Raw genomic sequence first — 12726 nt, 5'->3', positions numbered from 1 at the left:
AAACCAACTAGGTTTGATTTTCTTGATGATATAATATCCAGTTGTGTCGAATACGGACACGGCGGATTGTGGAATACTAAATACGATCATAATGATGTTATTTCGGTTGATATGGTTGCATGTTATCCGGGAAGTTTTCCCGGATACGGAGATTGTTCTGTATACTTTAAAAGATTCGGCCATCCGACACACGAAATGACGCGATTATCGATAAATGGACCATTACCGGATTTTGACCTGACTGGATTCGCTTGTATCGAGTCATTCGAGTTTGCTATGGGTCTTCATCCAATTTGTTATGCTTGGTTTGGAAAAAAAATTTCAGAAAAAACGTTGGTACCAATAGTACTGTTACGGTACATGCTCGATTGTGCGATGTTAATATCGCTGATTGTAAACGAAGCAATTATATCATATCGGAAACAGACCGAAGTTTGGTTACCACAACAAAAAGAATATTCCGATGATGAAAACCCGGATAAAACCGATTATGAGAAGAAAATTACGAAAGATCTTGGTAGAAAAATAATTGGCAAGTTCACCCAAGGAGGATCATATGATCATAAACGACATTGTACAAGACTGATTATAGACGATGCTGAGTTAGATTTTAAAATCGCTGATACAACGAGGAAAAATACGTTTATAAGTCGAGAAATAGCTTTCTTGTCAAATGGAACCAAACTAGGCACAATTGTGAGCTATGTGGACGGTGAGTCACCGCAGTTTACTCATTTAAGATCTTCAGTGTTCGCATACGTTTCGATAAATCTATTATCAATGATAAATAAAGTTTCTAAGTTTGCTGTCCGAGTTGCTACGGATTCGTTTTATATAAGTAAAAAATATTTAAGATTGCTAGAACAACTACATATCGATACTTGTGCATCGTGGGGTTCGTGGAGAATAAAAAAGAAGTGTATATTCGATTATTCCGAATCCGCTGATGTTGCTGTTAAAGATATTTACAGTAAAAAAAAAACATCAGACATTAAAACTATCGTCTGCACCATCGGTATATGATCCAATAACAAGACACAAGACCGTTTATCTAAACGGACCGGGAGGGTCTGGTAAAACCACTCGAGCGATGAAACTATTTCAGAAATTAGATATGATCGTGCTGACACCTACACACAGACTCGCGCGAGAGATGAAACAACGAGGAGTACAATCATGTACTTATCACAGCTTCTTCCGATGGAAGGGTGATGCATGGACTTCTTCGAGGATGGGAGAAAAATATATTCCAAGGATTATCGTTTGGAATGAAATATGCACTGTACCGCTAGAAACATTAAAAACATTTCTTGATTGGTTATTAACAAGAAATACTGCCGTGATAATGTGCGGCGATCACGGTCAACCACCACCGTTTGTTGGACCATCTCCACATGATTGGTTAAAAAATTTGTTGATTATTACGAGGAAATAAATAATGATCACAGAGCACTTGATACAGAATTAAAACAGTTTTAAAAAATTAATCAGACTACAACCGAATAAAATTCAGTGTGAGGTAATGCGTGGGATAATTTCAGAAACCTCTATGAACGACTTTCCGCAAACGTGGAGACCAAATGATTTGATAGTTGCAAGTAGAAAGATAGTTCGTGATACACTTCAGCAGCGGTTGTTTCAGTTACATAAAGAAAAATGTACAACGTTGCCAGTTCCATTATGTTATCGACCAGCAGATACACGGCGGCAGAATACTGATGTTGATATACCAGGACAGACCGAGAAACAGAATTTAGTATTAAATGATATTGTCACAGTTGATGTCAATGTTGTTGAGGATGTGCTAAAAACAAATAAATCTCCATGGACGCTAGGCTACGCGATGACAATTCACTCATCTCAAGGATTAACCATCTCTGACACAGTTGTATGGATCGTCAATGATCGTACCGAGTGGTCAAATTTAGTTTATCTCGCAGTGCCCAGATTCAGAAGAATTTCTCAGTTGCGGAGAATCATCATGAACGAGTCAGTGATCAATGACGATGATATTGACAATGATATAATAAGAAAAAAATTAGCCGGTTATAAACAAAATGACAAAAAAAATAAACGTGATTTTGATCTTGATGTTGAAAATATCAACACGCTGAAACAACGACAGAATAATCATTGTGCAAGTTGTAATTGTATAATGTTATGGCGGTATCTGAAAAATGATCCAAGACAATTTACCGCGGATAAAAAAATAATCGTCTTGGTCATACACGCGAAAATTTGATGTTGACCTGTCTTGAGTGTAATCGACGTAGGGGTGCTAGTTAAGTGATTGCGGTGGTAATTGTGTATCCTCAGGAATTACTTGTAGTTGTTCACGTGTAAAACCACGTTGAGGAGCAGTTGAATCCAGTCTGTAGATTGCGGGTCTACCAGTAGATCTTGTTATACTAGATATCTTGTGCGTCGTAACACTCCAAATAGGATCGGTCGCTCTTTTTTTACCACCTTCAAGTTCACCGGATTCATATAAATATCTTACAGTAATATTACCCAGTACTGGCTGCGCTGAAAAATCACGTCGTTGTATTGGTATATACGCTTTTGTAATTGCACTAGTGGGTTTCATGTTGGTTGTTCGAGTTACTTCACGCTTGGTAATCTTGCAACCCATTCGCAAGATCTTTTATCCTGTATGAATTCCTTCGCGCATTGATATCCAAATAACTCCTCAGCAAGTGTTCGATTGAATCGTTCAACAATTGCCTGATCACAATGAATTGCAGTATGTCCTGGTCGTATTTTGACATTATGTTACTTCATTAACGATGATACTGGACCAAGAAATTCTTTGCCGGAATCAACCTGTAATAGATGTGGCCATCGTAGACCACCTCGTTGATAAATTCGTTCAAAACGCAGAAGCTACTTCAGATGATGTTTTCGTTGATAGCGGTTCTGCATCTTTATATCCACTTGCAACATCAATGACAGTTAACGAGGATTTGTATGTTATTTGACGTCTACCTGCTTTAATCGTATCATGAGGTAAAAACAGAATACCTGCTTGATTAACTTCATTAGGAACACTAACATGGAAATGTGCGTACTGAGTTCGTTTCGGTGATGGTAGATACATTTGCCATATTGCCTGTCGTGCTAACCACGCAGCGGCGGCAGAACGCGTGACATTTGCTGAATCAGAGAGTTTACTAATTGCTGCTCTACACCTCCAGTATGCCCTTGGACTATAATAAATTGATTCCATTTTATAATAATTCATTAACTAATTACCAGCCCCAACGCCAGTTTACTTTTCATCGCGGATCTTACCAACCAGTTAGCTAATGATTCTCTGATATTTTTATTTTTTATGGAATCTAGCGAATGAATCAACTTCACATCTGCAATATGTCTATGTTGTAGATCTTTATTTTTATAAGCCACATCATGAACGTGACATGCTTTATCAATATCATTTATGGGATATTCACCTGGTTTTGGTTGATCCTGATTGTCAAGCCTGATATCAAGTCGATTACCAGTACCACAATAATTATATCCTGGTAGATGTTTTTCTCCAGGGTATTTAGCCCATGGGGTTCCTGGGAACTTTGACATTATTGTAGCAATATCATCACCGTCTTTTGTGGGTAAAAACGAAAATTTCTTCTTATTACATATTACACATCTTCCACTATATGCTATTCTCGCATTTTTTGTTGTAACAGTGGATAGATCATTAGTTGGAGTTTTAGTTCTTCAACGTAAACAATATAAATTCATATTATTTATAATATGGATATAATTGATTTCTCAGCGACACGAAAGCAAGAGCCAGTTAAACACCATCCTGCGTTACCGAATTCCATCAGAATGATAATAATAGGTCCATCTGGATCGGGTAAGATAATGATAATGAGATAGTTAAAGTGGGATAAGTTGTATTTAGTAGCTCCATCAGTTGATGATCAGAGATGCTATGATGTACTTAAAGATTTTAATGAAAATACAAAATTACTGGACGAAGATAACGATGTTGTCGAGTTTATAACCGATCTTGATGAAGCGCCGAGTGTTGATGTTTTAGACGGATTTATAAATAATTTAATTGTATACGATGATGTGATGCTGGACAAACAATCAAATCCTGCTAGAATATTTTCACGTGGCAGACATAAAATACTGATGTGATTTATGTTATCCAGCGATACGCACAAATACCAAAAGTGATCAGAGATAACTGTAATATTTTAGTTATGTTTAATAGAGTCGATACGCATACGTTGCGAAATATTCATCAAACTTGGTGTAGCGGTGGCATGGATATAATTAAATTTAACAACTTCTTTTCACGAGCGCAAGCTACTCCGCATGGATTTATAACAATAAATTTGCATGATTCCAGAACAAGATATTGTATTGGACTTGATAAAAGTTTTGGATAAATTAATAGGAGCAGAGGGGGCTGGACCTCATACATTGTAAACAAAGTACATACAAAATAAACCCTAAGATGTTTGTGACCTTATTTTTTTGGTATGATGTTTTGTTTTAAGCAAATTATATTTCAGCCAAGTGGTCTGTTCGCTCCCTCTGCTGCTGTTTGATGTTTACTAGAACCCTCGCACACACTCGCAATCAGTTCTTAATAGCTCCTTATAGCTGTTCATTTTGTGATTGTCAGTTCGTGGAACATCATGGTGTACATAGAATATTTATCAATATGAAATAGTATCGAGGAAATGTACATAATAATGCACGGTTTAGCAAGTCAGGGAAACTGGCCAAGCCATTTTCGAGATCTACGGATCTTTTTCTAAAAGTGGAGGACACAAACAAATAATAAGGACAAATACAGCGGAACATATTATCTTCCATGTTTTGCGATTATATCTCTTCCTCATTTTATCTCGAAAACTTCAGTAAACCATATCCATCACACATCTCACATTGTTACTTCCTCTGATGACATTGCTAGGGGTATTGCAAAGAATTATTTTGTAAAATATAATTTTGTTTAAATCTCGTAAGGCAGAGCTGCCAGGAAACGACTGGAAATTGATAAAGTTTTCATACAGATTAGATTCAAAATTAATATTTGAAACAAAACATTAGAGTTTTTACAAGTGTGATTGCTATATGACCTCCATTTCGTATACTAGATTTTTGAGCTGACGTTTGACCAATGAATTTTCACATAGTCGTATTCACTAGAAGCAAATTAGAGTGTCACATTCTATTTGATACATTTTTGCTTAGTAACATAAGGCACTGACTATAGTGGGTCACTAGGCCAGTACACTGCAATGCATAGTCATGTCGATATTTTTAATTTTGGTTTATTATATCGTTAATTTTATTAAATGTTTACAATACTAGATTGAAAACCTTACTGGAGCTAATGTCCTTCCATATTCCTTTGTCGGAAACGTTACTATATTTAAAAATGTGAACAAAAAACTTTGAAAACGTTTTGCACCGTAGCTGTTATTGCCTATATTGGTTATACAATTTATCATAGCAGGATATATCTTCAAACGTTTTTGCTTGTCCCACACACGTTTGTGTATGTGTTAATAGATTAAGGGAAAGGTAGTAATGGTGGAGATACAAAAATGCAGTCTAGAGACATACTCTATACAAAATTGTAAAGTGAAAGAAAATTCGGTTAATACGAGTAAAACACAGAACAATAATGATGAATTTAAATTTTACAGAATAACCTTTAGAAGTTGCAGGATTTCCTCATGAAAGATCCAGATTTATGAATTTGTGCGTGTACAACTAGGAATTAATCTTGCACTTAAAAAATCAAGAAACTTTCGATGACATTTGTTTGAATTGATGAAATTGTAATCGTGGTCGCATTTCCTGAATAAACAAAGTTTATGAAACAGATTATATCACTTTCTAATTTAAAACGTTCTTTTTAACCAAGGCAGACGAGAATATGCTAGTAGCCGCTATAGATTTTGGTACTACATTCTCAAGTTGGGCTTTCTCATTCCGACATGACTACAATTCGAATCCAACTAAAATTTATACAAAAAGCTGGAACAACGGGAAATCCTTTTCCCTAAAGGCCCCGACAACAGTTCTGATCCATCCTGATGGCAAGACTCTAGAAGCCTTCGGATACGAAGCAGAGGACAAGTATGCAGACTTAGCAGCCAGTGCTGAACATGGTAACTGGTACTACTTCAGAAAATTTAAGATGGCTCTTTATGATGACAGGGTAAGGCAAAACCATTCGAGCTTAAACGAAGTGTGGTTAAACATCCAACTTTAGAATGCTCAACTTCTATGCATAGGTTTATTGATAGATATAACCATTTCACCTCAATAGTGATCTTAGACAGCAATTTCTAAAAAGCAGAACCAAACGCTCTCTTTGCGTACACACATATTACAAATGGTGGTGATACAACTAAAGAAACATCATGCATTCTTCGTGTTAGCATAGTAGTGACACATCTCACTATCTTTTAGCTTCAGGTGAAAGCAAAATAATACATAATAAAATTTTAGCTTTTACAGACTAAAATAAGGAGGGATTATCATAGAAGTAACGAAATCCTATCTAAAGGAAAAGAAGTATTAGGGAATCTTACCATAAATGTCCAAGATGTGCCTTTGTCCTGGGTTTTAATACGTGCTGATGAGAAAGGAGATAAAGAACCTAAAGTGATTTATGAGTCAATTGCTGCTTGAACATCTGACGAACTTCTGACAAACGAAGGAAAATATAAGACCAGAATGGAATTTTCTGCTTTGTAATGGAATACTATTTGAGAGAACTTATTGGTGCAATATAAGGAACGTTGAATTGCTGTCAGGCTTTAGATGAAAAGTAAACATGGCACATTTATAAATAACCATAACAGTAATTCTAGTGTTTTAAGTGAAGCCAATGCGATATTGCTCTTTACCAAATAGTTTTATTAATGATTTCAGAACCTTAATCGACGAAAAGAAATAGAAGATGAGATGGGAAAGAAACTTTCTGCAATGACAGTTATAAGCCTGGCAATAGGTCATCTCAGGAAAGACCTTTTATCTGAATGCTCCAAACAAGTTTTGGGAGGGTTACCAGAGGGGAGCATTCAGTGGGTGTTGACTGTTCCAGCTATATGGAATGACAAGGCTAGACAATTCATGCGTGAATCCGCAATACAGGTAAAGTAAATGTATGTATGTATGTATGTATGTATGTATGTATGTATGTATGTATGTATGTATGTATGTATAAATGTATGCATGTATGTGTGCATGTATGTAACTATACTTTATGGCAAGCATCTACAGCCTGCAAGATACGGGCTTGATCCTTCGCGCGACCAGGTTTTGTCTCTTTATTTCCATCATGGGGTGTGACTTTAAAGTCCGCATATATCCGGCCCGAGCCTGGAGAAGTTGCACATGCCTGCTTTATGGCATATTTTCGCTTTATTGTTTTTCATGTGAGTGTCGGCATTAATGACACCTAATATATATATATATATATATATATATATATATATATATATATATATATATATATATATATATATATATATATATATATATATATATATATATGTATGTATATATATATATATATATGTATATATATATATATATATATATGTATATATATATATGTATATATATATATATATATATATATATATATATATATATATATATGTATATATATATATGTATATATATATGTATATATATATATATATATATATATATATATATATATATATATATATATATATATATATATATATATATATATATATATATATATATATATATATATATATATATATATATATATATATATATATGTGTGTGTGTGTGTATATATGCTGGAAGTCTCCTCGTTTTATGAGTTGTTTTTGCTTTGCAGAAGTTACGAAGGGATGTAAATCAATGATTTATCTTTTTATTGAAAGGCAGTTATGCTTAATGTAAAACATCTTAGTGAATGGGTTTTGATATTAACGATTAGGGATGATAACCTAGATATCGTATAGGTCATTATGCTCGTATGATATTTAGCACCTTGGGTTATCCACGTTAGCAATTCTTGTGTGAAAGGCTGATATGGTGTTATGTACATCATTGAAGGGTAACTTATTGTTCCATTGAATTTTTTGTCAGCAGTACCAGATAGTAACTGAACACTGTAAGGAATGACAAGATAAATATTTCCTACTTTCAACAATTCTAAAACACGTCAATCTTTTCATATAATGATTGATTAGTCACACAGAAAACCATGATTAGAACTGTTTCAGTACAAACATATTTGTTATTCCCAATTTCTTGGATTTATTCAAAATTTTCCATTATATTTTACATTTTGACAGTAAAATTGGACACACTTGTGTCAAAAGAGTTTTCCAGTTAAATAAGGTGTGCCTTAAGATGTTATCCAATTGTCATCATCATTGGCGACTCGGTTTCGAAAGACCATGCGAATAGCGCCCTTGGGGTGTTGTCTGTCTCTGTTGGCATCGTCTGCTGTGGCTGTGCAGGCCTATACGTGAGTGACAGTCCCTACTGCAATTGGTGCAGACATGCTGGGAAGTCTGCGTTACTGTGGTTGCTGCTGCGTTCTTCTTTCTCTTACGTTTCTCTGCCGCCAACTGGCCTCTCCTCGCATCAGCGACTGATATGCCATTGTTTACCATCAGTCTCCAGGTGCCTCGGTCCTCGGCCAGCTCTTCCCAGCCATCGGGTGAAATGTTGCATGCCTTCATGTCCCTCTTGCACACATCTTTGAAACGGAGTGAGGGGCGTCCTACTCTTCTCATGCCAGTGGCCAGCTGTCCATATAAGATGTCCTTTGGCAGCCTTCCATCCTCCATGCGTCGGACGTGACCCAGCCATCGAAGGCGGCGTTTAATTAGCAGGGAGTACATGCTTAGGGTACTTGCACGCTGCAGGATCTCGCTGTGTGGAACACGGTCTTGCCAGCTGATTTTCAGGATGCGTTTTAGGCACCGTATATGGAAGGAGTTGAGCCGGCGTTCTTGCCTCATGTAAGTACTCCAGGTCTCACTTCCATATAGAAGGGTGCTTAGAACGCAGGCCTGGTAGACTCGGACCTTGGTGTGCTCTGTCAGCGCGTTGTTTTCCAACACCCTCTTCGTTAATCGAGCCATGATGGTATTTGCCTTTCCAAGCCTTCTATCCAGCTCCATATCAATCGAAAGAGTGTTGCTGATGGTTGACCCTAGGTAGGTAAAGTTGTTGACTGCTTCCAGGGTGACACCGTTGATTTTGATTGAAGGGGCAATGGTGGTATCTTGCACGCTGACATTTGTTTTTTCCAAGCTGATGGTGAAACCAAACTGCGTGCAGGCAACAGCAAAACGGTCTCCCAGTCTCTGGAGGGCTTCCTCGGTGTGGGCCACAAGAGCTGCGTCATCTGCAAAAAGCGTCTCCCTGATGAGCACAGCTCTCACTTTTGTCTTTGAGCGCAGTCGTGTCAGGTTGAACAGCCTCCCGTCGGACCTGGTGTGTAGATATATGCCATCCGACGTGTCGAAGGCGTAGGACAGGAGCAGGGAGAAGAAGATCCCAAAAAGTGTTGGTGCCAGCACGCAGCTCTGCTTCACACCACTGTTAATTGGGAAGGAGGTTGAGGAGGATCCATCATACAGGACTGTTCCCTTCATATCTGCATGGAAAGAGATTATCATGCTGAGGAGTTCTGGGGGGCAACCGATCTTACTCAGAAGTTCAAAAAGGCCCTTCCTGCTGACTAAGTCAAAGGCCTTGGTGAGGTCGATGAACATCATGTAGAGTGGTTGACCTTGCTCTCTGCTCTTCTCTTGGAGTTGTCGTAGGGAGAAGATCATGTCTGTCGTCGACCTGCCTGCTCTGAAGCCTCACTGTGATTCCGGGTACACACGGTCTGCCAGCAACTGCAGCCTGTTGAGTATGATGCGGGCGTACACTTTACCAACAATACTCAAGAGCGAGATCCCTCTGTAATTATTACAGTCACTGCGGTCGCCCTTGTTTTTGTAAAGGGTCAGAATTGTGACATCACGCATGTCTTGGGGGACTACTCCTTCCTCCCAGCAGCGGCAAAGTAGCTCGTGCAGTGGTTTAATCAATGCTGGTTTTCCACATTTGATAGCTTCGGGCGGGATGCTGTCACTACCTGGTGCTTTGTCGTTTGAAGGCAGTCGATTGCTTTGCTGAGCTCCTCTAAGGTTGGCACTTTGTCGAGCTCTTCCATGGTGGGCAGATTCTTTATGCTGCTGAGGGCTGCATCAATGACTGACGTTTCTCGGGAGTATAGTTCTGAGTAGTGCTCCACCCATCTGGCCATCTGTTGCCCACGGTCTGTGATCTTCTCTCCCGTCAGGGATTTCAGAGGAGCGACCCCTTTCACTGTAGGGCCTAGAGCCTTCTTGATGCCACTGTACATACCTTGGATGTGTCCGGACTCGGCACTGCGCTGGATCCCTTCACACAGTTGTTGCCAGTACTCGTTCGCACACTGTCTAGCAATGCGTTGGGTGTTACTTCGGGCACTTCTGAGAGCAGCAAGCGTCCGTTCATTAGGGCATTTTTTGTAAGCTATGAAGGCTTTTCGTTTCTCCTCGATTTGTGGTTCCATCCTTGATAGGTGTGCATTGAACCAGTCCTGGCTGGGTCGTTCCTTCTTGCCAAACGTTGACATAGCTGTACTGTAGATGGCACCCTTCATGGCGTTCCACTTGGCTGTAGCGTCGTACTCAGGCAGGTCCTGGAGAGCCTTGTTCAGGGCAGACACATACTCCTCCACCTTGGCAGGGACTGACATCTGCGCAGTGTTTATGCGAGGACGTCCTTTTGGTTTTGAGCGGTGTAGCGTGTGTGGCTGTAGTCGCACTCTGCTGCTCACAAGGGCATGGTCGGAGTCACAGTCTGCACTGTGGTAGGTTCTGGTGGAGAGGACGCTGTTAAGGGCAGAGCGCCTGGTGATGACCAAGTCGAGTTGGTGCCAGTGATGAGATCTGGGGTGTTTCCATGACACTTTGTGTTGTGGCTTACACTTGAAGAAGGTATTTGTGATGCACAGGCCATGGTAGGTGCATAGCCTCAGCAGTCTCTGGCCGTTTTCATTGGTCTTTCCAGTGCCATGATATCCGAGACAGGTAGGCCATGACTCGTGGTCCGCACCTACTCTGGCATTAAAGTCGCCGAGGAGGAATAGTGGTTCATTTTTGGGGCATCCTTTGATCTGTTCGTCCAGCTGCCCATAGAACTGATCCTTCACGTCTTCTGATGACGTGAGGGTTGGGGCGTAGACACTGATGATGTTGACAGGACCTGAAGTAGTGGTGAGGCGGATGGACAAGAGACGCTCAGTGCCCCCTGTGGGAGGTTCAACCGAGGCCAGGAGATTGTTTTTGATGGCAAAGCCCACTTCGTGCTGACGGGGCTCCTCAGGTTCTCGACCCTTCCAGAAGAAGGTGTAGTTTTCCTCTCTGAGGGAGCCACTAGAGGCGAGCCTGGTTTCCTGGAGGGCAGCTATGCTGATATTTAGTCTGGTGAGTTCTCTATCGATGATGGCCGTCTTTCTGGTGTTGTCTACTTCTCTGAGGTCGTCGGAGAAGCCTGTACACATGGTGCGCACATTCCAGCTTGCAAATCGAAGAGCTGGAGTCTTCTTTATTGGTTTCTTGTTTCTTTTGTCTGGTGTGGAATTACCGTCTGCTTGTCATGCTGAACAACACACTGAGCTCCAGACACCCACTGGAGCAGGCAGACGATGGCGGGTCAACACCTTATTGACCGGGGGCTGCCCGGCTTGAGGCGGGCGATAGTTGGCCAGTGGGACACGATGATCCCTCCCACCGTCAAAGCTGACCCATGGCGCCCCTTCCCTACGCCAATCGCGTGGGACTTATAACCCGTAAACTGTCAGCTTCCGTGTTGTTTCCTCACTCAGTAGCGAGACTGGAGTGTCCTCTCCAGAGCGCAAGCCTGGGCGTGGAGTATGGAGATCCTGGGCTGCCCAGACGTCAGGATCCCCCTCTCGTCCTTGCTGGTGGGGTCCAAAGGAATGCTGAGCATGACATTTGGCACCAGTTTGGATGCAGGAGCTGCCGGAAGGAGGCCGTAGTCGACCCCCAGCCGCCTTAGGGGCTCCACTCCTGATTTTCTGTCTGGGTTTACTCCCGTAGCCTTTCCTTCTCCCGAAGATATCCACAAGGCAGTGGAGCCATAATCCAATGGATGGGACGTGGTTGGTTTTGAATCAGAGTTTCCTTCTCCTAGATGAACTGCCTGACAAGGCTAACGAGCTTCATCTGCCCGGGTTTGGGGTCAGAGTTTCCCTTCTCTTAGACTGGTTGCCTGCCAAGGCTAATGAGCCCAGTCTGCCCACCCAGTTATACCGCCGGGTACTCGGTCGCGCCACACAGCAGGCTCTGTTAAAACAGGGAGCACCGCGTGAAGGTGCTACTGTGGACACAATAGTGTAGGAGAGGCCATATGCAAGTAACCTCCTGCCCCGCAGAGCGAGACAGTGGTCCTGCGGCGATCACTACACCTGGGAAAGAGAGGCTATGAGAGACGCTTCACTTTCCTTTGGCAAGCGGGACGTCAGGCCCAGGCCACGCACCCCCTATCCAATTGTAACATTGATGATATTGCATCACTTTAATCACTTTTATGAGTTGAGGGAGACGCCGATAATTGGTCTTATCGTACGATTGAGCCTGAAGAGGGCCAATCTATTTTTTTAAATTTATGTTTGCCACCGAC

At 40.7% G+C, this 12726-nt stretch overlaps 1 protein-coding gene across 3 annotated transcripts in view; it reads left to right on the top strand.

Moving 5' to 3' along the window:
- Positions 1–12726, top strand: part of LOC149776028 (heat shock 70 kDa protein 12A-like) — a 58938-nt gene that overhangs the window by 23949 nt on the left and 22263 nt on the right. For 2 of the 3 annotated variants that reach the window (XM_089941802.1, XM_089941800.1), the window contains exons 2-3: positions 5900–6196; positions 6916–7137. In XM_089941802.1, the coding sequence (XP_089797928.1) occupies positions 5900–6196; positions 6916–7137 (519 nt within the window). The remainder of the gene's footprint in view (positions 1–5899; positions 6197–6915; positions 7138–12726) is intronic. The other variant, XM_089941801.1, reaches the window with a different exon arrangement.

This window comes from Sinohyriopsis cumingii, chromosome 18 (assembly GCF_028554795.1).
Source record: "Sinohyriopsis cumingii isolate HCF-2022 chromosome 18, ASM2855479v2, whole genome shotgun sequence".
Taxonomy (NCBI): Eukaryota; Metazoa; Mollusca; class Bivalvia; order Unionida; family Unionidae; genus Sinohyriopsis; species Sinohyriopsis cumingii.
This window is presented reverse-complemented; position numbering and strand designations above follow the sequence as displayed.